The 26,623-nt window shown below is 40.7% G+C and overlaps 2 protein-coding genes across 2 annotated transcripts in view; both read right to left on the bottom strand.

The window, feature by feature from the left end:
- The window catches only part of LOC115016137 (CMP-N-acetylneuraminate-beta-galactosamide-alpha-2,3-sialyltransferase 1-like), a 78,755-nt gene that overhangs the window by 10,830 nt on the left and 41,302 nt on the right, over positions 1-26,623 (bottom strand). The gene's annotated exons all lie outside the window — the stretch shown is intronic.
- Positions 1,297-13,668, bottom strand: LOC115016079 (CMP-N-acetylneuraminate-beta-galactosamide-alpha-2,3-sialyltransferase 1-like). Its single transcript, XM_029443739.1, is given in 9 exon segments — positions 1,297-1,633; positions 3,519-3,638; positions 3,769-3,814; positions 5,506-5,531; positions 5,533-5,674; positions 10,495-10,691; positions 11,715-12,010; positions 13,176-13,247; positions 13,523-13,668. Coding segments are annotated over 9 exon segments (1,074 nt in total). The 5' UTR covers positions 13,530-13,668; the 3' UTR covers positions 1,297-1,465.

The following is a 26,623-nucleotide window of genomic DNA, read 5'->3' as shown; positions in this document are numbered from 1 at the left end:
GTATTGCACATGGCAGTGATAACTGCACAGCAGTGGTGGAATAGTCTGTTCTTGGTGTGGGGGTCTACCTCTCTATCTCTCCATGTTTGTATGTTCCGCTCTGCAGAGAGCTGCTTGTTGGGCCAAACTCCGCCGAAGAGCGGGGTTTGCAGTTTGGCATGTTTCGTGCTGTAATGATGCTCTAATTTTGATTATTTCATCACCGCAAGCGCGTCCGCACAAACTAGGCACACTGGCCTTTTATTTCCACAAATAAATAATCGTTTGTGCATTTCTCCTGGAAAGTGAGACATTCCGCATCCAGCTTTCTCTTTGTTACACTCGCCACGCTGCGTTCACTGATGTCAATGAAATTTTTTACGTGACATGACCACATGATGACACGTTCCCGCTTGTGTTGTGTTCAAGGACCCTGACCGTAGCCAGGAAAAACAGTCTCTTTTTTCTTTTTCTTTTTCTCGTTAATTTTTTTGCGTGTGTTTACGAATTTCCTCGAGGGCCGGATCAAATGGTCTCGCGGACCGTATACGACCCGGACGCCGGAGGTTCCCCACCCCTGATATAGATCGATAGATATAGCTGTAGAATACAATACACAATATGAAGAATTCATTAGAATACTCTTACATTAAGAATATAATGAGATTAGAATATTTTACTTGGATTCGTAAAATGTCATTCTTACTTATAAGAGGCGATGAATCTGTTTAAACCTGCTTGTAAACAACAGACGTGGCACTAATTTAATCTAACAAAGCTATAAACAAGAGTTCAACAGATATATGAATATATACATCAATGTTATAATTCACCCGTTAGACTCTTCACATATAAATAAGTACAAGGATTCTGACTGAATCAGTCCCATCTCAGCCGGCGCTGTAACCACACCTAACTGCCTCAAAGTATTATCAGCAAAATGTATGGAAAGTACAATTATTGATTTTGAGGCTAAATGATCCCCCTCAGTCTTTACTGTTATATATATTTATGATGTTTTCAGATTATTACTGCTGCATTAATGTATATGCTGCATTTTACTGCTGTAGATGTTTATGGTTGTGCTAATTGTAACTCATTTATATACTGTTGGGTAATTTAATCTACGGCAATTCATCATATTCTATAAATGAATCATTTGTTTGTAGCTTTGTCGCTGTCCTGTGAGAACCTCGCATCTCAACTCTTCAGTAATCTCAATGTTTCATGAGTCTCTCAGAAAAACAGCCCTGTTTTTAGCTTTGTGACGATGCCTTTCCTAGCTGATCGAAGAGGGTTTTTAAAGACTGTATGTAACTTAACAAGTAGAATCTCAACTATAATTTTATTATTACAAATATTAAAAATCAACACTTCTGTAGATACAAGTATCTATATTTAGCTTCCTAATGATACTTTAAGACCACTATAACTTTACACCGATTATATAATTACAAGAAACAGAAAAAGAGAAACAAAAACACCTTTAAAAGCCTTTATAAAAAGTGATTGTCTTCTTCTTGTGTAGTTGCTGAATAACTTCATATTCATGCGTTCCAGCATGATTTCCAGTTTTCAGCTTTTTGTTTCTGAGAACTTCAAAGTAATGGTTCCAGTTTCCATCTCTGTCTGCTCCGAACCCAAAAACACTGACCTGGTAAAACAAGAACGATACAATGAATCTCAGCTGGATTCAGTATTGCCGTCAATAAACGTTTGTTTTTTTACTGTACTAATTTCAATAAATGCTTCATAAAACAGTCAGGTTATTAAGTGTGTTCATATTTACAGTAATTAAAATTTTGTGTTATGGTGCTATATTTCAAAGTCTTACTAATTTGCCTTTTGGACATTTTGTTGTCCTTAACCATAACCACATAACCATAAGAAGATCCAAACCATTCTCACATCTGTATGTTATAAGCGGGTTGAAAAGTGAAGGTTAGTGCCGTAAACTTGCATTCTCTCTAATGACCAGCAGGGGTCGACTCCACTGGTTGCAAAAAGAAATCCAATTTTATAGAAGTCTATGAGAAAATTAACCTACTTCCCACTTTATTAATTTCAAGTTTTCTTCAATACAGCATGATGTATTGATTATTTCGTACATTAGGGTCCCATGTAGAGTAAAATAGACGATAAAGCAGCGTATGCTTTAGGGTGGAGCTACCTTCTGATTGACAGGTCGCTACCACGGTGTTGTCCGGTTTTGGTGTCCGTGTTTCTGTCTGAGAACTTGAACTCTTTCAATGATTTCAGTTCATGAAAGTTAATTGTAAAATTTTGGTCGCCTTAAAAATGCCTTATTCAGCGTTCGGTTGTATTTAGCTCCACCCTATTGTGTTACTTCTAGTTAACAAAGTAAACAAGATGTTGACGGCCAAAATGACAACTCAAGGCTTCAAAACAGTCCACAAACCAACGTTGCGAAATACAATTTTTTTTTTAATTTGTGTCCTGTAAGTATAGGAAGGCACATTTCATACCTTTGGACAGAGCCAGGCTAGCTGTTCACCCATTTCCAGTCTTCATGCTAATCAGAGCTAACAGGCTAAACTAACTGTCTCCCAAAATATTGATATATTGCTATTGAAATGAACACAAATACATTTGTGTTGTGCACTTCTCATAAAATATTTTATTGTTTCATGATTTTTTGTATATTTGCTGTAAATTTTGACATTTATATTAATGTATTGCTGTTACAGCCACGGCCAATGGCGTCTGCCTTAGCTATCTGTGGGGGTTATTATGTGGATGTCTGCACCTTGTTTCCCTATTAGGTATGCAGATTAGGATGTGTGATCCCTGGCCCCTGATTGGCTGCACGCAGGTCCTCTCCTCCCACCTTGGCGAAGATCGGATGTGATTGGTGTGCACCTGTTCCGGCTCTCCAATCCGAGGCGCACTGCAGAGACTGGTGACTACAACTGCCTGGGCAGCTCTACAGTCGGGACGGCTGGTGTTATCTGCTACGCACATGCATTTCTGTTTCGTCTGAGACTGTCGCTCTCTTATGTATATTGTACCTTGAATGTTGCCTATTGTGTTCCGTGCCAGCTGTCCACATTGTCTAGTTTGGAACAGTTTGATCGTCAGCCGTGGAACAAGCTGTGTAGAGCTATTTGTTAAGCACGCTAGGTGCTTTAGTGCTAAATATGCTTTGTTCATATTTTGTGTTAATCCAGTTTTCAGCCCGAGTTTTGTTTTAGAATTGTTTAGGTTGGGGTTTATTTTGTTAGTATGTCTTTGACGCCTCGCTGCTCTTGTGTGAAGAGCCCTCCTTTTGTTCCATTTGTCGCTTTAAGCAATTGATTGCCAATTGCCCATATTATATTAATAAATACACTTTATTTACCATAAAACATCTGGTTGTATGTTACTCCCTTTTCCCTTGCCGAGCCGGGTCGTAACATCTGCCTAGCAGTTTTCTTCTTTCTTGCCAATTCATCATCGTATTTTAGGTGCATTGCAGCCATCAACATATCAATCTGTGAAATAGCATGACAATTTTTATATAATGTGCAATTTGAACCTACCTCATCACATATTTGCATGCTGAGAGCCAAAGTCAAAAAGCCAGAGGATGGATGATGGCCCTTTTCTTCTAACCAAATGTCATGAACATATTTCATGAGAGCTGGATTGAGGATCATCACCTGTTCAGGATTAAAGTTAAACTTTAAACTGACATTAATATAAAGATTTCCTTTTAGCAGTCAATACAACTTATTACTGAGTGATTTATCAGATGTTTTGGTTTCATGCAAAATCATTTAGAAAACTCACCAAATCCTTGTTTGCTCTCCTCTTTGAGTTCACGGCACTGTTTTTCCTGGTAACATGTTGAATTCAGTAGAAAGCGTATACAAGTACAATTTAGTCATAGTTATTTAACATTATTTGCCAGATTAAAATGTGATTGCAGATTTATAGGGTTAGCTACGGTAGCGTCATTAGAGGATCTATTCTGACTATAGCAGCTAAACACACCGATTATACGAACATTTGTTGGATGGTCAGAAACACAACTCTGAATTAATGCTAATGTTGCTCCGACTCTGAAATAATTGTATACCAACAAGTTCACTGTTGAAATTTTTTTTCACAAATTAGGTACTTCAAGAGCATGAAGTTTAGAAAGCCAGTTAATGTATCCTCCACATCCACCCCCTTTTGAATTTGTCTTTCTGTTGGTCAGTCTGAAGATGCAGTTTAACAGCTTAAGGCCCTGTCACACATATCCGTATGACAGAAACGTATGCCGGCGCATACGAAATATCGGCAATAGGTTGATATAAATTAAGGGTAAGTTATGATCCCTTGAAAGATGCAGATGTTACGCCGAACACGCCAGACATACAAAGTTCCGTATGGCAGAAACATGCCGCCGTATATGAAAATTAGCTCAAAATGTGTCAGAGTCCAAATACGTCCAACTTTTCCACAGCGGTGTTGTAGCTGATGCATACATAACAAATTATTATACGATTATACATATGTCAAACATTGATAGCGTATCACTTACTTATACAAAGCGTATCAGAGCGTCTGGCCAATTGAGCTGGAAAAGAGCCATTTGGTTCACGTCATGCTGATGCTGGAGAACAGCTAAAATGCTGAACGCTAGCTGTACTGTAGAAACACGTTTAATAATTTACTCCGTCGTCAGGCATCATCTTAACATAGGGTAGGAATAGGTTATCCACTCGGTATCAATAAGTTGGCTGTAGGATTCACCGTCAGCCGACGTAGCCTATATCTAACGTATCCAACGTATTCACGTAGGTATTCACGTAGGTATTTACGTACTATATTTAGGTACTATATTTACGTAGGTAAATATCCACCTACGTATTCCGTATTCACGTATGTCTAACGTAACGTAACGTCTGCATATCTTCTGAAGCACACTTCGGGTACGTCCGGTAATTTTGAACATGCTCAAATATCAGCGTTCAACAACACACCCCAGCGTAACAGTGAGCTCTTGACGGAAACTACTTATACCTTACCTTATATCAACGTAAACCAGCGTGTTGCCGATATTTTGTATACGCCATATTTTTGTATATCTTATGCATTCGTTGGGCATTCGTCTGATACATTTTGAATTAGTAAGTGATGCACTATCAATAGGTTAGATATGCGTATCTGTATATGTTCACTTTTCCGATCCGATGAAAAGTTGGACGTATTTGGACTCTGACAAATTTTTGTATGCGCCGGCATACGTTTCTGTCATACGGATATGTGTGACAGGGCCTTTAGCTAAAAATGGACTGCAATTAAAGTGTCATTTGATCGCATGTTTTGCTCAGAAGAGAAACTATTTCTCACTGTCATGACCACCCTACAGCACACTGTTCCTGCACCGTCAAATACAAACCTTCCTTATACTTAAGATTTCACACAAACTATCCAATCACTGCAATTATCTTTATCTGCCTAGTTTTTTCATTCAATTACAGATTTATATACAGGTATTGTTTTTAAATGAACAGCAGCTCTGTTTTACACACCCACCCTTGTTTGAAGGCGTCAATGAGCCACAGGAAAATCCTTCATTTTGAATGGAAACAGCACAAGACTAGTGGCGTTGTCCAAATGAGATGCACTCTCCGGATACATTACTCGATGAGTCGTTTTAGTCCCAACATCTGCTTCATAGCCTTTGGTAGGGCCACGGTTTATTCTAAAAGATACAGGGGAATACATCATGTAGTTAAAGGACAATTGTGATTATTGAAGTTCACATTAAATGGAATTCAAAATTAGTCTCAAACCCTATTTGCACGGGGATAGTATTACGGACCTCTAGTAATTTTGAATAATTGCTGAGATTATCTGTGATCTTAAACCATCTGCGATGTCTGTAATATGGCAGGTTAAATTCCACCACGCAAATTATCTATATCTAAAAATTATCATATTTTGGCAAACACAGCAGTCATGTAGTGGTTGCAAATTCAGGAAGCTCCAACTTCACAGTCGAGAGCCATTCGCACTTTGTGAATATTTGCATAAACAGGCCTATTTGATTTGCAAAACAACTTCATAAAACAGAGGGAAAGAGAAGTAGAGACCCTGTCCGCAGGAAGCCTAGGGCCCCTGTCTGGAGCCAGTCACAAGTTCTCGGCTCAGCGCTGCTACGTTGGAGTTCACCCCGGTGGACGAGAGGGTCGCCTCCCTACGCCTTCAGGTTATGGGGAGGAAAACTCTTACTGTTTGTGCCTATGCCCCAAACAGCAGATCGGAGCATTCGGCCTCCTTGAAGACCCTGAATGGAGCCCTGAAGGGGCCCCCAGTAGAGGACTCCATAGTCTTGCTGGGAGAATTGAACGCGCACGTTGGAAACGATGGAGACACCTGGAGAGGCGTGATTGGGAGAAACGGCCTCCCTGATCTAAACCGGAACGGTCATTTGTTGTTGGGCTTTTCATGGAATGGCCATAACAAACAGCATTTTCGAACATAAGTATGATCATAAGTGTACGTGGTACCAGGGCGTCAGCCGTGGCAGAGGCAAAGGGTGTGGGAGAAGTTCGGAAAAGTATGGAGAAGGACTTTCGGTCGGCACCAAGGTGCTTCTGGAAAACCGTCCGGCACCTCAGGAGGGTGAAGCGGGGAACCATCCAAGTTGTGTACAGCAAGTGTGGGACCCTGCTGACTTCGACTGAAAATGTCCTGAATCCAACTAACATGCCCTCTATGGTAGAGGCAGAGCTGGAAGCTGATGGGGGACCATCGTCAATTTCCCTGATGGAAGTCACTGAGGTAGTCAAACAACTCCACAGTGGCAAAGCCGCAGGGGTTGATGAGATCCGTTTAGAAATGTTGAAGACTTTGGGTGTAGAGGGGCTGTCTTGGTTGACACGCCTCCTCAACATTGCGTGGAAGTCTGGGACAGTGCCTAGGGCAGGGGTCACCAACAGGCGGACCCAGACGCCGACCTATACAGTCCCGGACCAGTACTTCTATTTTAACGGCGCATTTTATTTTATTTTTTTAGCTTTGCGCATTCACATTCGCTCCGGTCTGTATCACGGGGTTAGGGTTATATCACAGGGCGGCGCACAGGGCGGCGCTTCACATACACCTACACACACGCACACACACACAGAGGGGAGGAAAGGAGAGGAGTGAACTAGAGAATCACCGCACTCGTTTTTACGGCACTGGCTTATCGGTTCAGGAAACTCAGACCAATTACATGCGTGTTAAGCCATCCCACATGATGCTACGCAGCCAATCAAATATGTGCATTCCAATCGGCAAACATCGTGACTCTGAATAATACAGACAGGCGAGAGGCGAGTGACAGACTGAAAGACGAGTTAGCGATACAGGGAGAGAAGACAGGGAAAGGGAGAGAAACACTGACAAAGAGAGAGAAAAAATAACTACTCATGGCGCACTCCAAGAGGAGAAAATTCAACAGAGCTTTCAACCCAGAATGGATAGACTCATTCATGTTCATCCTTCCCACTGGGAGCACAACACCAGCGTCTCATATGCTCAGAGACCATGGTGCTCATTAACAGTGGTGATGTGAAATGCCACTATGAGACAAAGCACAACGTTTTTGACCAAACATACCCACTCAAGTCTGAGCGGAGGAGCAAAATAGAGCAAATAGGCCACCTGTCAGCATCATCAGCCACAGAGAAAAGTTTAACCCAGGATGTGCTAGCCTGGGTTAAACTAATCAATTGTTAAGATGTGTTGAGACTGATTTATTCTAACATTGGTTGAGAGTTAAATCAAGATGTGAAACAGTTAAAGAAAAAGGGAAACTCAAGCTGCTGCTACACTTTATTTTATTTTTCTAAGATTAAGCACTGTATTTGAAGATGCACAGTTTTTCAAAAGCTATTTTATTTATTTTCTCATTTTTAAATGCAGCCCGAGAAGAACATTATACATATCTACAGTATTATATATATATATATATATATATATATATATATATATATATATATATATATATATATATATATATATATATATATATATATATATATATATATATATATATATATATATATATATATATCTGTATAGTTCAATGTTATATTGTCGAAATGTTTTTAAATTGTACTTTCTTTATTAGATTTGACAGTCAGTTGTTGATTACGTGCAGACGTTGATACAGCTACAAGGCTACTTCAATATATATCACACTAATTCATACCGCAAGTTAGACATTATGATGCCGAAGCTTTGCTCGCGGAGATTTTCTCTAACTGGACCTCTTAGAATTTTAGTTGAATACCCCCTGCCTAGGGGGTGGCAGACCGGAGTGGTGGTACCCCTATTCAAAAAGGGGGACAAGAGAGTGTGTGCCAACTACAGGGGTTTCAAACTTCTCAGCCTCCATGGTAAAATCTACTTAAGGTGCTGGAAAAGAGGTTTCGGCCAATACGGACCAACTCTTCACTCTCGCAAGGATCCTGGAGGGGGCCTGGGAGTACGTCTATCCGGTCTACTTGTGTTTTGTGGATCTGGAGAAGGCGTATGACCGGGTCCCCCGGGTGATTCTGTGGGAGGTGCTGTGGGAGTATGGGGTGAGGGGGTCACTTCTGAGGGCTATCCAATCGGTGTATGCCCAAAGCGAGAGTTATGTCCAGATACTCGGCAAGTCGGACTCATTCCCAGTAAATGTTGGCCTCCGCCAGGGCTGCGCTTTATCACCAATCCTGTTTGTGATTTTCATGGACAGGATATCAAGGCGTAGTCGTGGAGGAGAGGGGTTGCAGTTCGGTGGCCTGAGGATCTCATCGTTGCTCTTTGCAGATGATGTGGTCCTGATGGCAGCATCGGTCTGTGACCTTCAGGAGTCACTGGATTGGTTCGCAGCCGAGTGTGAAGCGGTTGGGATGAGGATCAGCACCTCAAATTCTGAGGCCATGGCTCTCAGCAAGAAACCAGTGGATTGCCTACTCCGGGTAGGGAATGAGCCCTTACCCCAAGTGAAGGAGTTCAAGTACCTCGGGGTCTTGTTCGCGAGTGAGGGGACGATGGAGCGAGAGATTAGCTGGAGCAGCGGGGGCAGTACTACATACGCTTTATCGCACCGTTGTGACGAAAAGAGAGCTGAGCCAGAAGGCAAAGCTCTCGATCTAGCGGTCGATCTTCGTTCCTACCCTCACCTATGGTCATGAAGGCTGTGTCATGACCGAAAGTACGAGATTGTGGGTGCAAACGGCCAAAATTGGTTTTCTCAGGCGGGTGGTTGGCGTCTCCCTTAGAGATAGGGTGAGACGTTCAGCCATCCGTGAGAGACTCGGAGTAGAGCCGCTGCTCCTTTGTGTTGAAAGGAGCCAGTTGAGGTGGTTCATCTAGTAAGGATGCCACCTGGGCACCTCCCTAGGGAGGTGTTCCAGGCACGTCCAGCTGGGAGGAGACCCCGGGGAAGACCCAGGACTCGGCGGACAGATTATATCTCCTCACTGGCCTGGGAACGCCTCGGGATCCCCCAGTTGGAGCTGGCGGATGTGGCCCGGAGAAGGGAAGTTTGGGGTTTCTTACTGGAGCTGCTGCCCCAGCGACCTGACCCCGGATAAGTGGTAGACGATGGATGGATGGACAGGACTATTTGATATTACATTTAATTTAATTTAGCTGACACTTATGTCAAAAGCGACTTACAATAAGTGCAAACAACTATGAGGATACAAACTCAGAACAGCAAGAATCTCGCAAATACGATCAAATAGGGTAAACCCTTAGCTTCAAATCAGCAAAACCAATTGAAATGCTACTTGATATCAATGGGAAGGTCTTTCAAACCGTTTTGTAGCCAGGATAGCAAACAGGCAGGTTTTACTTGAGATGTATCTGGGTCTCACTCGCAGTGAGGGAGTGGCAAGCCGATTGGCCGGTGCAGCGCAAAGTGAGCGAGCTGGCGGTTATGGCCTGGATGTAGGAAGGGCCTGATCCATTCACTGCACGGTAGGCCAGCACCAGAGTCTTTAAGCAGATTCGATCAGCCACTGGTAACCAGTGAAGGGAGCGGAGGAGCGGTGTAGTCTGGGAGAACTTGGGGAGGTTAAAGACCAGTCAGGCTGCTGCATTCTGAATGAGCTGTAGAGGTCAGGAGGGGGTTGCAGTAGTCAAGGCGTAAGATGACAAGAGCCTGGACCAGAACCTCCGTCGCCTTCTGAAACAGAAGGGGACGTATCCTCCTGATGTTGTAAAGATTGTATCTGCAGGAGCGGGCTGTGAAGGACAGTTGGTCGTCCAGTGTCACACCGAGATTCCTTGCAGTCCGAGTTGGGGAAACAAACAATATTATAATGTTAAGTATACATTTGATGTAGTATAACATTTTAAATAGAAGCAGATGTTACGCAGAGCCTTGATATCATATCCGAGAGTTTAAAAAAAGTGTAAAAGACTTATCCCGTGCAAATTTCTTAATCACATGCTGTCCCCTGGTGCAAATAGGGTTTAGCTTTAGTGTAGACATCATTGTTCAAACTAGATCTTTTAAAGATGGCAGAAATGATTTACCTTATTACGATATCATGAAAGTCTATGAGAGGTCCATAGTGTGATCGCTTCAAATTACCAGAATTCCCCACCACAGCACAAGTCGTGCAGCGTTTATTGTTGGATTCTGCAACATCTGCAATGTGTGGGAACATCTGGAACAGTTTGTCCACTGTTGTATTGTAGACACTGAAGTCATGACCTTCCCGATATATGTTCTGACACACCGAACAGAAAAAGGACGTTAATCCAGCATCAGTATACAATTTATTCACATACAAGTTCCACATACCACAGTTGTGTTATTTGAAGATACAATTGTCAAGATTCTTATGAATCAAACCCTGTTTTTGGCACTGTTCATAATCAGATTATTATTAATTTTTAAACCAATAGCCATTCAATGTATGTATATTTTTTACTTATTCATTTACTCGTTAGTTTTCATTGTCTGTGGTGGTTCCCCCCCAGGTTAACACTGTTAGCTCTGTCCGCACTGTTGCCGTAGTTTGTACTGGTACCAGCAGTAGCTGCTAGCTCAGCTGTCGCCATGTTGAGAAGCGTGCACAGGCAATTCCTCAATCATAGATATGCTCTGAATTTTGTATTTAGCATCTTTAAGGATTATAATTTAAACCTGCAAAAGCTGATTTTATTGTTGGCCACTTAAGGGCAACAGAAAAGTGTGAACTTGTTAGCAAACAGTTGCTCATTTACAAATCCAGCAGTTACGGAGCAACATTAGCATTAATTTGGAACCGTGTTGTTCTCCACCTGATGGATGTAAGGCCAATATTCACTCAGCTCTGTTTTTGGTCTCTACCTTTAGCTACTAAATGCTCCAAACTATCACCTCTAAGTGTGTCTGTCTGCTGAAGTGTACAGTGGGGCTTTAGAGGATTTCTTTGCAGAACACAGGAGCCTGCTGCAGCCGAAAACTATGAGCTATGAGAGCTGTGAGAGTGAACATGCAGCTGAACAATGAGCTTAATTTAAATAGTTTTCACTGATATTCTATGTCCCAATGTGTAAATAAGTGTTTTCAGTTCATCTGACAGAGAACACTATTGACACTAAACAGATTCCTCTTACAGTAAAACAGCTCAGACTTCCCCTTTTAGAAAGGTAAGCAACTAAATGTGCAGAGAACACAAACTAGTTTCTGCTTTTGATGCAGGACCAGTTAAGAGTGTCTAAAAGACATTGTGGTGAAACAGAAGCAGAATATTTGTGACATTTACCTTCCACCAATCGTAATCTTCCTCTGAAATTCCATATTTTCTTGACAAAAAAGGCTTCGGAGATTCATTGATACGCTCCCCAATGCATAGATCAGCCTCTCTTAAACACTTGTCACAGGCACAAAGACTTGAGCTCTGACGTCCGAGGAAATACACAGATGAACTCCATGAAGAAGAAGATATATACATCAGGGCAAAGGCAGCGATGCACAGCAGGGAAATGAGAGCTCCATTGTTACTCAATCTGCAAAGCATCTTGACAGTGTGGCGCTCTTCTGGGAAGATCAGAGCCTCACCTGTAGAGAAAATATGTGATGAAGCAAAAAGGTGTGTCAGTTCATGAATAGCATTATGTCAGAGGACAAACCATTACGTTGGTAACCATTTATACCCCTTTTTCTGAGGGTATAAACTGTCAAACTAATAAACAAGGAAATGCAATGCAACATAAAATTATATTTCAAACCATTATTTTTATTATAATATTAAACACTAGGCGCTCTGAGCATTACAGCCATGATATTTAGTTTAGATCATAAGGTTTTAAATAAAGTGTTTTTACACTTCAGTTGTTTCTTTGTGTTACACAATATTACATGGGGAGGAATAATCACGTGTGTGAAAGTAAAGTTTCCTCAGCAAGAACTTTACTTTAATTATGCATTTACAAAAAACAACAATTTCAATACAAAAACATGAAGTGCTTCTTTTAGTAGAGGGTACATACTCATTTCCAGTTACACAGTATTTATGTGAGACTTAATTCTTGATTTCTTTAATATTACTCACCATAAAATAGCAATAGGTCATAATTTATTAGTTGATAATATTAATAATCTGAACCTGCAAATTAACTTCAGCTGTCAGATAAATGTAGTGCTGTAAGAAGTGCAATAATTCCTTCTGAGATGTAATGGAGTATAAGTATAAAGTTGCATACAATGGAAATACTCAAAGGAAATACAAGTACATCAAAATTGTACATAAGTGCAACACTTGTGTATATGTTAGTTACATTCCACCACTGCTCAACACCTTGAAGAGATTGGGAGAGCAGCCATTGATGTTAAGGGTGAACATCCATCAGATCAGCGGCAAAAGACAGAAATATTAACAGATCAACCCATTGGTGGTGTTGCTGTCTTTTCTACTCCAAATGAGGCTAATTATATTATACATTATTATATTTCTATAATTATCTATCTATCTATCTATCTATCTATCTATCTATCTATATAGATAGATAGAATATATATATATATATATATATATATATAGAATATATATAATATATATATATATATATATATATATATATATATATATATATATATATATATATATATATATATATATATATATATATATATAGAATATATAGAATATATAGAATATATATAGAATATATATATAGAATATATATATAGAATATATATATATATTTTTTTTTTACTTAATTACCTCGAGGGCCGTGAGGCCGGAGGTTCCCCACCCCTGGTGTAGAGCGTCGGATTGGATAAACGAACGCACCCTCTGGAAAGTTAGAACAATATAGTTAGCTGCTGGAAGTTAGCAGTTAAGCCATGTAGGAGTAACATGGCACCTCGACGTTTGGTAAGACTGCTAAATATCACTACATGTTATTTTCTGAGCGAACATTATGTGGGTTTTCGGATATGTAGAAGAGCGGTAGCACAGAAAGAGTAACTAACGGTAATATCAAGTTAACTTGCTAAGTAACGTTAACGTTAGCACAAATAATTACCGTAAATATTCAAACAGCTGCACAGAGTTAGTCAACTCATTACCGAACATGAATGCAACTGTTTCTTTGTTTCAGCAGCTCAAAGTTCTTTGAAATAACTTTAGTTCCAGGCTGAACTTAAGATAACTCATTCCCAGTGTACGGATGAGGGAGTTGTATAGTGACGTCCTGTGTTCAATCAAGGGCCTGTGATGGCATAAATATATTTGTAATAAAACATTTTTATCATGCAAATTAAAATAATTTCAGCAAACAAAAAGTAATTAGCAAAATAATGACATGGTTGTGTGGCGGATCAGGAACGATGAACTGGAATATTTAATGCTGCATCACAAAGTCATGTCCTTTGTCTTTCAGCCTGCTGAATGCTGAGTTCAGAACAATCACAGGAACCAAACCTCCACAAGGTGCTTGAGAAAAATGCTCCTCTGATAAAGCTTTGTAGTTTAAAAGGATACATTGTTGGGGAGGACAAAGATTCTCCTTGAGAGCCTCTAAACAGGTAAAGTAAATGTACAATACTCATACGTATTAGTTAATCATGTACACTTTCTGTGCACAATGAGAAGACAAGTTGAAATTCTCCTTTCTCATATATAGATATGTCTTTTGTATTAAATTAAATTAAATCTGAATTAATTAAATCTGATGCCTCCTTCTGCAGTGTGCACAGATTGTTAAAACCTGAATTGTAGTAAAACTTTGAATAAAATGTGTGCAAAAATCTACTTTCAAAATTGTTGCTGTCATATGAAACCATAAGCAGCTATTCATAAAGACCTTCCCATAAGAGTTCCAAACACATTTATATCACTATGGAGTGGACTGCGTGCACAACAGAAAAAACACAGGTGGACTTACAGTGCTTAACGTCTCAGTTCCATTGAGGGATCCGGTAACAATGAACCAGTATGCACAATAGCATGACCTCTCCTAAGTGGAATGAAGCAATCAATGATTCACCTGTGAGTTTCCTGCTATGTCTTGTCAAATGGTCTGTAACCAATCCAGACAGCTTTATTCAGCTATGTATGGTCGTTTCAGAACGTATACAGACTTGTTTTGTGCAAACTTTTAAAATAAATTAAATGTGCATTTTCCCCAATCAATCTACACTCAATAAGCCATAAAACCTTTTTTTTTTAAAGCTTTTTGCAAATGTATTAAAAATCAACCACTAAAATAATTGTTTAATACATTTGCAAACATTTCCCACATGTTCACTTTGTCATTGTTGATTATGCAGTCAAAACGGATGGGGGAGAAATAAATACTAATTCTATTCATTTAAAAAATATTTGAATGTGCAAAAATGTCAAAGTAGGTTCTGAATAGTTTCTGAAACAACTGAAGATGGGTTCTGCTTTGTGGCAAGGCACTGAGATATTCTCTGAAAAGTATCCAGCGTTGTTCAACAACTTACAAGCTTTTCATTGTTTTCTTCAACCTAGTGCTACTGTGGAGCCACGTGTCAGAGGGATGACAGAGACCTTCTGGAGCTACAAGAGGAGCAAACGAACCCTGGAACAATTAATGTTGCTGGCGTGTTTGAGTGTGCAGTAATCCTCAAGGGCCTGGGTGACTTTGCAACAGCTCTTTGGTGATATTTTTGATCTGCTCTACACACTCAACAGGCAATCCAGAAAATGCCGCTTGGTCTTGGAGAATCATACTCGGTGTGGTTTAAATGCTGAGAACTTAACTCTTGCAGTCATTGACTTTTAATTTTGAACTGAAACTACTCCAGACTTGTAGTACAGAAGTAGAAGCTCAATAAAAAACAGAACTGTCTCATTATGTTGTTTCTTCAGACATGAAAAACTTTTCATAAACGTTTCCCTTTTAAAATGGTTGACCCTGAGATAGATTGTTTTTGTGTACAGCTGCTTACTTAAATTTAAATTTCCTCCTTTTGTTCCAAATAATCTGTGACCCTGTTTGCATTCTGGATTTTGGTAGTTCAGAACTTGTCCCTTATTACATATAATATAATATATCTGTCTATCTAGATAGGAACTCTATCTATATAGAGAAAGTTATATAGATGGATCCCTTTTAACCTGTAAGCAGTAGGGTCAATAGCAATTGTAGATGTCAACAATTGCTGATTAACTTGTTAGACTTACAAGCCAAATTCGTACTAGTGTAAATGCTACTTGTCAGTTTTTATTATTGACTTTATTTCAAACTTAATGACAGATTCCAATGCTATTTTATACTATTTTAATTATTTCACTCATTTACATCAAAAGTAAACTAAAAACCTTTGTTTCACCTTTTTAATGGTGATATTTTATACAATCTTTAATGCTGCTACTCAATGCCATTTTAAACACATTTAAATGCTTTCATTCTGTGATGTTCATTGTTGCTCTTTCCAATGATTATTGTTCACCCGTTTCCAGTCTTCATACTAATCAGAGCTAACAGGGTAAACTTACTGTCTCCCAAAATATTGATATATTGCTATTGAAATGAACACAAATGCATTTGTTTTATGCACTTTTCTCATAAAATATTGCTTTTATTAGTTTGATGATTTCTTTATATTTGCTGTATATTTTGACATTTATATTAATGTATTGTATAGCAGTTGTATTCTTTCTTTCCAATGCTGGTGCATCATTGTATTTTGGGTGTATTGCAGCCATCAACATATCAATCTGTGAAAGAGCATGACAATTTTTATATATTGTGCAATTTGAACCTACCTCATCACATATTTGCATGCTGAGAGCCAAAGTCAAAAAGCCAGTAGATGGATATTTGCCCTTTTTTTCCAGCCAAATGTCATGAACATATTTCATGAGAGCTGGATTGAGGATCATCACCTGTTCAGGATTAAAGTTAAACTTTAAACTGACATAAATATAAATATTTCCTTTTAGCAGTCAATATAATTTATTACTGAGTGACTTATCAGATGTTTTGGTTTCATGCAAAATCATTTAGAAAACTCACCAAATCCTTGTTTGCTCTCCTCTTTGAGTTCACGGCACTGTTTTCCCTGGTAACATGGTACATTCAGTAGAACGTGTATAAAAGTACAATTTAGTTATAGTTATTTAACATTATTTGCCAGATTATAATGTTAAATGCAATGTTTTAGTAAATTGATACGGGTCATTGCCAAACTTAAAAAAACAAAATATAAAAAGTGCTTTGCTGGACAAAATAACCAGAGCCTTGCGGTGAAATCTTTTAATTGGTTAGTTTTGTTTCCATGGTTACCCCCCCCTCCCCCTGCTTGCCTGTGCATACAGCTGTACTCTTATTGGTCTGTAAGGTCAGGGGAAGTCAAGGTCAAAGTTGAAATAATTTGAATTTTGAGCACAGCGCTCGGTGGCAAAAAAGAGATTAAAAAAAAAAACTGTCAAAAGCAATAAAAACACAACATCACATAAAAAGCAAATCTATAAAAATTGGTTTTAAGAAAGAGGTCACTGATTCTGCGAGCAGCTTCTACTCAGGCAGGTCGTTCCAATGTCGAGGGGCCTGATGGCAAAACACGGTCACCTTTAGATTCATAACTCAACTAAGGCTAAGGATCTAAGGCTGCGAACTGGCATATATGGGGTCATAATTCAGTCTGGTTGTGTCTCAAATTATATTCTACTGAAGCAACATGGTTGCACCGTTGTCAGGGGATCTATTTGTAATTTAGCAGCTAAAGACACAGATTATACGAACATTTGTTGGATGGCAAGAAACATAAATCTGAATTATTGCTAATGTTGCTCCGTCTCTGAAGCAATTGTATACTAACAAGTTCACTGTTGTTGTCAATGTTTGACATAAAATGGCACAAATGAGCTACTTCAAGAGCACAAAGACTAGAAAGCAAGACAATGTATCCTCCACTTCCACCCACTTTTGGACCTTTTGAATTTGTCTTTCTGTTGGTCAGTGTGAAGATGCAGTTTAACAGCTGAGCTAAAAGTGGACTGCGATCAAAGTGTCATTTGATCGCATGTTTTGCTCAGAAGAGAAACTATTTCTCACTGTCATGACCACCCTACAGCACACTGTTCCTGCACCGTCAAATACAAACCTTCCATATACTTAAGATTTCACACAAACTATCCAATCACTGCAATTATCTTTATCTGCCTAGTTTTTTCATTCAATTACAGATTTATATACAGGTATTGTTTTTAAATGAACAGCAGCTCTGTTTTACACACCCACCCTTGTTTGAAGGCGTCAATGAGCCACAGAAAATCCTTCATTTTGAATGGAAACAGCACAAGACTAGTGGTGTTGTCCAAATGAGATGCACTCTCCGGATACATTACTCGATGAGTCGTTTTAGTCCCAACATCTGCTTCATAGCCTTTGGTAGGGCCACGGTTTATTCTAAAAGATACAGGGGAATACATCATGTAGTTAAAGGACAATTGTGATTATTGAAGTTCACATTAAATGGAATTCAGAATTAGTCTCAAACCCTATTTGCACGGGGATAGTATTACGGACCTCTAGTAATTTTGAATAATTGCTGAGATTATCTGTGATCTTAAACCATCTGCGATGTCTGTAATATGGCAGGTAAAATTCCACCACGCAAATTATCTACCATATTTTGGCAAACACAGCAGTCATGTAGCGGTTTCAAATTAAGGAAGCTCCAACTTCACAGTAGAGAGCCATTCGCACTTTGTGAATATTTACATAAACAGGCCTATTTGATTTGCAAAACAACTTCATAATACAGAGGGAAAGAGAAGTAGAGACCCTGCCCGGAGGAAGCCCAGGGCCCCCATCTGGAGCCAGTCACAAGTCCCCGGCTCAGCGCTGCTACGTTGGAGTTCACCCCGGTGGACGAGAGGGTCGCCTCCCTACGCCTTCAGGTTATGGGGGGGGAAAACTCTTACTGTTTGTGCCTATGCCCCAAACAGCAGTTCGGAGCATTCAGCCTTCTTGAAGACCCTGAATGGAGCCCTGACGGGGCTCCATTTGAGGACTCCATAGTCTTGCTGGGAGAATTCAACGCGCACGTGAGAAGCGACGGAGACACCTGGAGAGATGTGATTGGGAGAAACGGCCTTCCTGATCTAAACCTGAACGGTCGTTTGTTGTTGGGCTTTTGTGCTAGTCATGGAATGGCCATAACAAACACCATGTTCGAACATAAGGATGCTCACAAGTGTACGTGGTACCAGAGCACCCTAGGCCAAAGGTCAATGATCAATTCTGTGATCGTATCATCTGATCTGACGCCGCATGTTTTGGACACTCTGGTGAAGAGAGGGGCGAAGATGTCAACTGATCACCATTTGGTGGCGAGTTGGATCAAGGGGTGGGGGAAGACTTTGGACAGAACTGGTGACGTAAAAGGGTAGTGCGGGTGAACTGGGAACGTCTGGAGGATGTCCAGGAGATCTTCAACTCACACCTCCAGCGGAGATTTTCAGACAACCCTGTGGAGGTTGGGGGCATTGAACCTGAGTGGGCGATGTTCAAAACCTCTATTGCTGAAGCTGCGGTGATGAGCTGTGGTCTCAAGGTTTTAGGTGCCTCAAGGGGCGGTAACCCTCTAACACTGTGGTGGACCCCGGTGGTCAGGGAAGCCGTTCGACTGAAGAAGGAGTCCTTCCGGGTTATGTTATCCGGGAGGACTCTGGAAACAGTTTCAGGGTACCGATGGACTCGAAGGGCGGCAGCCGTGGCAGAGGCAAAGGGTGTGGGAGAAGTTCGGAGAAGCTATGGAGAAGGACTTACGGTCGGCACCAAGGTGCTTCTGGAAAACCGTCCGGCACCTCAGGAAGGTGAAGCGGGGAACCATCCAAGCTGTGTACAGCAAGGGTGGGACCCTGCTGACTTCGACTGAGAAGGTTATCGGGCATTGGAAGGAGCACTTTGAGGAACTCCTGAATCCAACTAACATGCCCTCTATGGTAGAGGCAGAGCTGGAAGCTGATGGGGTACCATCGTCAATTTCCCTGATGGAAGTCACTGAGGTAGTCAAACAACTCCACAGTGGCAAAGCCGCAGGGGTTGATGAGATCCGTTTAGAAATGCTGAAGACTGTGGGTATTGAGGGGCTGTCTTGGTAGACACGCCTCCTCAACATTGCGTGGAAGTCTGGGACAGTGCCTAGGGCAGGGGTCACTAACAGGCGGACCGTGGTCTGAGTCCGGACCCAGACGCCGACCTATACAGACCCGGACCAGTACTTCTATTTTAACGACGCATTTTATTTATTTTTTTAGCTTTGCGCATTCACATTCGCCCCGGTCTGTATCACGAAGGGCGGCGCTTCACACACACCTTCACACACACACACACACACACACACACACAGAGGGGAGGAAAGGAGAGGAGTGGACTAGAGAATCACCGCACTCGTTTTTACGGCACTGGTTTAGCGGTTCAGGAAACTCAGACCAATTACATGCGTGTTAAGCCATCCCACGTGATGCTACGCAGCCAATCAAATATGTGCATTCCAACCGGCAAACATCGTGACTCTGAATAATACAGACAGGCGAGAGGCGAGTGACAGACTGAAAGACGAGTTAGCGATACAGGGAGAGAAGACAGGGAAAGGGAGAGAAACACTGACAAAGAGAGAGAAAAAATAACTACTCATGGCGCTCTCCAAGAAGAGAAGATTCAACAGAGCTTTCAACCCAGAATGGACTCATTCATGTTCATCCTTCCCACTGGGAGCACAACACCAGTGTCTCATATGCTCAGAGACCATGGTGCTCATTAAAAGTGGTGATGTGAAATGCCACTATGAGACAAAGCACAACGTTTTTGACCAAACATACCCACTCAAGTCTGAGCTGAGGTCACAGAAAATAAGCAGTCTCAGAGCACAATATGATTTTGATTTATCACAAAATAGAGCAAATAGGCCACCTGTCAGCACCATCAGCCACAGAGACAAGTTTAACCCAGGATGTGCTAGCCTGGGTTAAACTTATCAATTGTTAAGACTAATTTATTCTAACATTGGTTGAGAGTTAAATCAAGATGTGAAACAGTTAAAGAGAAAAGGAAACTCAAGCTGCTGCTACACTTTATTTTATTTTTCTAAGATTAAGCACTGTATTTGAAGATGCACAATTTTTCAAAAGCTATTTTATTTATTTTCTCATTTTTAAATGCAGCCCGAGAAGAACATTATACATATCTACAGTATTACATATATCTGAATAGTTCAATGTTATATTGTCGAAATGTTTTTAAATTGTATTTTCTTTATTAGATTTGACAGTCAGTTGTTGATTACGTGTAGACGTTGATACAGCTACAAGGCTACTTCAATATATATCACACTAATTCATACCGCAAGTTAGACATTATGATGCCGGACCTTTGCTCGCGGAGATTTTCTCTAACTGGACCTCTTAGAATTTTAGTTGAATAGTTGGGGTGGCAGGAGTGGTGGTTCCCCTATTCAAAAAGGGGGACAAGAGAGTGTGTGCCAACTACAGGGGTTTCAAACTTCTCAGCCTCCCTGGTAAAGTCTACTCCAAGGTGCTGGAAAAGAGGGTTCGGCCAATACGGACCAACTCTTCACTCTCGCAAGGATCCTGGAGGGGGCTGGGAGTACGTCTATCCGGTCTACATGTGTTTTGTGGATCTGGAGAAGGCGTATGACCGGGTCCCCCGGGTGATACTGTGGGAGGTGCTGCGGGAGTATGGGGTGAGGGGGTCACTTCTGAGGGCTATCCAATCTGTGTACGCCCAAAGCGAGAGTTGTGTCCGGATACTCGGCAAGTCGGACTCGTTTCCAGTGAATGTTGGCCTCCGCCAGGGCTGCGCTTTATCACCAATCCTGTTTGTGATTTTCATGGACAGGATATCAAGGCGTAGTCGGGGAAGAGAGGGGTTGCAGTTCGGTGGCCTGAGGATCTTATCGTTGCTCTTTGCAGATGATGTGGTCCTTATGGCAGCATCGGTCTGTTCAGGTCCTTCAGGAGTCACTGAATTTGTTCGCAGCCGAGTGTGAAGTGGTTGGGATGAGGATCAGCACCTCAAATTCTGAGGCCATGGCGCTCAGCACGAAACCGGTGGATTGCCTACTCCGGGTAGGGAATGAGCCCTTACCCCAAGTGAAGGAGTTCAAGTACCTCGGGGGGACGATGGAGCGAGAGATTGGCCGGAGAATCGGAGCAGCAGGGGCAGTAGTACATACGCTTTACCGCACCGTTGTGACGAAAAGAGAGCTGAGCCAGAAGGCAAAGCTCTCGATCTAGCGGTCGATCTTCGTTCCTACCCTCACCTATGGTCATGAAGGCTTGGTCATGACCGAAAGAACGAGATCGTGGATACAAGCGGCCAAAATTGGTTTTCTCAGGCGGGTGGCTGGCGTCTCCCTTAGAGATAGGGTGAGAAGTTCAGCCATCCGTGAGAGACTCAGAGTAGAGCCGCTGCTCCTTTGCGTTGAAAGGAGCCTGTTGAGGTGGTTCGGGCATCTAGTAAGGATGCCACCTGGGCATCTCCCTAGGGAGGTGTTCCAGGCACGTTCAGCTGGGAGGAGACCCCGGGGAAGACCCAGGACTTGGCAGAGAGAAACTTTGATGTGTGAATAAAATGTGTGCAAAAGTCTACTTTCAAAATTGTTGCTGTCATATGAAACCATAACCAGCTATTCATAAAGACCTTCCCATAAGAGTTCCAAACACATTTATATCACTATGGAGTGGACTGCGTGCACAACAGAAAAAACACAGGTGGACTTACAGTGATTAACATCTCAGTTCCATTGAGGGATCCGGTAACAATGAACCAGTATGCAAATGAGCATGACCTCTCCTAAGTGGAATGAAGCAATCAATGATTCACCTGTGAGTTTCCTGCTATGTCTTGTCAAATGGTCTGTAACCAATCCAGTCAGTTGCATTTAGCTATGTATGGTCGCTTCAGAACGTATACGGACTTGTTTCGTGTACACTAGTGTTGTGATTTTAATTTTAAATTAATTAAATTAAATGTATTAAAATCAACCTCTAAAATCCTTTTTTAATACATTTGCAAACATTTCCCAATTTATTTTTATCACTTTGACATTGGTATTATTCAGTGAAAACGGATTGGGGAGAAAGAAATACTAGTTTTATTTAGTGCAAAAATGTCAAACTAGGGTCTGAATACGTTCTGAAGCAAATTACTTAAGTGTTAGCTGTTTCCCCCTTTTTGTTCCAAATAATCAGTGAGATAGATAAACATATCTCTCTCTCTCTCTCTCTCTCTCTCTCTCTCTCTCTCTCTCTCTCTCTCTCTCTCTCTCTCTCTCTCTCTCTCTCTCTCTCTCTCTCGATAAATAGATAGATATACAGTGCTGCTTGAAAGTTTGTGAACCCCCAGACATGGTCATTGATTTTGTACAAGAATGTAAAATAGCCTTATTAATTGTACATCTAAATACCAATTTATAAAGCAGACTTTCCAAATAATGGACACAAACAGAGAAAAATTATGATTTTTCATTATTTATTCAACAAAAGTGGTTTATCTCACAAAAACTGAAATGTTTACCTGTGCAAAAGTACGTGAACCCTTTTAGTTAGTAGCTTGTGACACTCCTTCTGCAGCCATTACTTCAACCAAACGTCCTCTGTAACCCCTGACCAGTCTCTTGTATCTGCTGTTGGGGATTTTTGTCCACTCCTTGCAGAAGCCAGTTGAGAGAGGTCGGAGGCACATCTGGCATGTACCGCCCGCTTCAGGTCTGGCCACAACATTGCTATTGGATTGAGGTCCGGACTTTGACTAGGCCAATCCAGAGTATGAATTCTCTTTCTTTTAAGCCATTCTTTGGTAGTTTTGCTGGTATGCTTTGGGTCGTTGTCTTGTTGCAGAAGCCATTTTCGGCCCAGCTTCAACTCCCTGACTGATGGTAGGAGTTTCTGATCAAGAATTTGTTGATAGACCTGAGAATTCATGTTTCCCTGGATAATATGGAGTTGTCCAGCAGCCCCAGACCTTCACATTTCCACCACCATGCTTCACTGTTGGGAGGAGGTTCTTTTCTTGGTATGCAGTGTTGGCTTTTCTCCAAACATAGCGGTTTTGATTGTGACCAAATAATTCTATCTTGGACTCGTCTGTTCAGGGCATGGACTTCCAGAAGGCCTCTGGTTTGTCCAAGTACTCTCTTGCAAGTTGAAACGGGCCGCTCTGTTCTTTCTTGAGAGCAGAGGCTTCCTTTTAGCAACCCTCCCATGAATGTCATGTCTATTCAACTTTCGTCTGATTGTAGAAGCGTGTACATTTACCTCAGATGCTGCCAGAGAGGTCTGCAACTCTCCAGAGGTGATGTGTGGGTTGGCTTTTAGCTGATTTTATATTTGTTCTGGTGCTTCTTGGTGATAGTTTTGATGGACGTCCACTTCTAGGCAGAGTTGCGGTCATGTTGAATGCGCTCCATTTGTAAATGATTTGTCTTACAGTGGATGGATGGAGTTGGAATCTTTTGGAGATGGTCTTATAGCTTTCCCCAGACCTCTCGGCATTGTTGTTCTGTGTGGGTACACCTTAGCACTACAGTAGTTTGCTTGGTTTCCGCTCTCTTTTGATCTGTGTTGCCCAACACTTTTCCTAAGAATGTCTCATTTGATTGGTTTGCTTACTTGACTAAATAAGCACCCAAATGTTTCATCTGAGTCTGTTACCTACTTGACTTTACCAATGAAGCTGGGGGTTCACTTACTTTTGCACATACACTAATTCCATATTTCATGTAGTCTTTTGGCTACTCACACAATTCCCTCAAGTACATGCAATGATAAACATAAACCTGACATTTCATATATAGAAATCTGGTGATGATAAAATAAGAAAATCATGGTAAAACAACAAAAACTCTAAACTGCTCAAGGGGTTCAAAAACTTTCAAGCAGCACTGTCGATATATATATATATATATATATATATATATATATATATATATATATATATATATATATATATATATATATATATATATATATATATATATATAATTCCTACTTACAAGCATTTTCAAATGCTTGTAAACAATGGACGTGGCACTCATTTAATCTAACAAAGCTATTAACAAAAGAGTTCAACAGATATAATATATACATCAATGTTATAATTCACCCCTGTTAGACTCTTCACATACAAATAATAAACATACTACAAATAAAATATTTTATTGAGGAGACAAGGATTCCGACTGAATCAGTCCCATCTCTCCACCAGCAGCCGGCGCTCTAACCACACCTGACTGCCTCAAATTATTATCAGCAAAATGTATGGAAAGTACAAATATTAATTTCAGGCAAAAGGTTCCCCTCAGTCTTTATATATATGTATATGTGTGTGTATATACATATATATATATATATATATATATACACACACATATACATATATATATATATATATATATATATAAAGGTGTCGTCCAATCATTATTACCAGCCACACCACTGTCTTTTTAACTCATTTTTAATCATTATATTAACAGTTTTCATTATTCGAAACAACACAAATACATTATAAGAAGTCAAAAAAGGAAAAGAGGTTCATACAATTGTGGTTGAATTCTTCTTATTATTTTTAAATGCAGAAAGGTCCAACAATACATTTCCATAAAATACAAATACATTGATTTAAAGATTTGTATATGGTGGTCAGGACCCTTCTTTTTCTTTTTTTATGGGGGGTGGGCAGAAATCTGTGAACTGCAGTTCAGCTCAACAATAGCAGTGGAGGGCTGGGACAGTAGCTCAGGCTGGACACAAGCTGCCCCCCACCCTAATCGACACATCCACCCTCCTCACTTGTGACTCTCTCATGACCCCTGAGGGGGTTGGGTTAAAACACGGTGCTAGTGTGGAGATTGCTGGACAACCCCCTTCCTTCAAAAAATCTCATTATAGTACTACCCCTATGTTGAAATGAGTCCAATCTCTAATGCTCTGCACTTAATCCCACTTCATGTTGGTTCAGTTTGTTGAAATATGCATAAAGTAAATTTTTAACTCCGGAGTTTACATTTAAAGGGTGTTGTCTAACATCTTTCAGTCTTTCACCACACAACTATTACATCCTTTCATCCATTTTGCATCCATCTTGCATCCACAAATTTGCCAAGGCACAAATCTCAGTGTGGTTAGTTGTTTAGCTCCAAAACTGCTGCTTGTTAGTAACCAGTTTATTAGATACACCTACCGTCTAATGCAATCTAATACAACAGCCCTTCAATGACCCTGCCGTTTATGAAGATATATTCCTACTCAGTTTTCGTTGACAGTGTATTCTATTCAACTCTATGTCCGTCTCCGATCCTGTACTTTGAGGTGTTGTTACAGTTTCAACAAAACTTGCATGATACATTTAAAATATTCGAAGGACTGTGTAGTGGATTGCATTATATTGTTATACAAACAAAACTGTGTTTTTTCTTGAACCTGTTCCTTTTGACAGGATGAAGACGTGTAGATGACATGTCTGCGCTTCCTTATAGTTGTGTTTTTCTCTGGTATTTGGTCATTGTTCAGATTTATCATTTTGACTTACGAGATAATATCCAAACAAAGAACAATATAAACTTTTCAAGCAACCAGTATTTGGAAGTCATCTTGCAGTGTGTTATCAATCTTGTGATCTTGGTATGTAGAATTTGTAAAATTGATTATCGAGAGGAAACCAGATACAGACTTTAAATGTCAATCTGCATTAGTGTTTTATGGATCAAAGAGTCCTGCTATGACATAACCTTGTGTATGTACACTTTACTTAACATAACTACTGCTCTGCTAGGCCTCACAAGTTGCAACATCATGTGTTTAATAATCGTGGCCACAGAATGCAATGCAAGTCCCCCTTGGGAGCCCTGAATTTCATTACCAGGCCTGAGGGATGGGAGGCTAAGGGGGGTTGCAAGATTATAAATTCTCTGTGCTGGCTGCATCTGCTGGGTGAGAGATCTCTTATTAGAATGAGGGCAGATGCTCACTTCTAGATGTGACACATCAGTGAAGCCAATGACCGAGATCATGACGGGGGGGGTGGGGGACAGTTCTGCTGTATGTTCAGGCTCCTTGGCTCTGTTTTATAAGTGGCAAGCTATAATATAATAAGCTCTTATTAAAACTGTAAAGCAATTTCATCAACTACCTTGTCAACAAGGAGGTATCAACCTGCTCGTATCCAGAGG

Source organism: Cottoperca gobio, chromosome 11 (assembly GCF_900634415.1).
Source record: "Cottoperca gobio chromosome 11, fCotGob3.1, whole genome shotgun sequence".
In the NCBI taxonomy this organism is placed as follows: Eukaryota; Metazoa; Chordata; class Actinopteri; order Perciformes; family Bovichtidae; genus Cottoperca; species Cottoperca gobio.
This window is presented reverse-complemented; position numbering and strand designations above follow the sequence as displayed.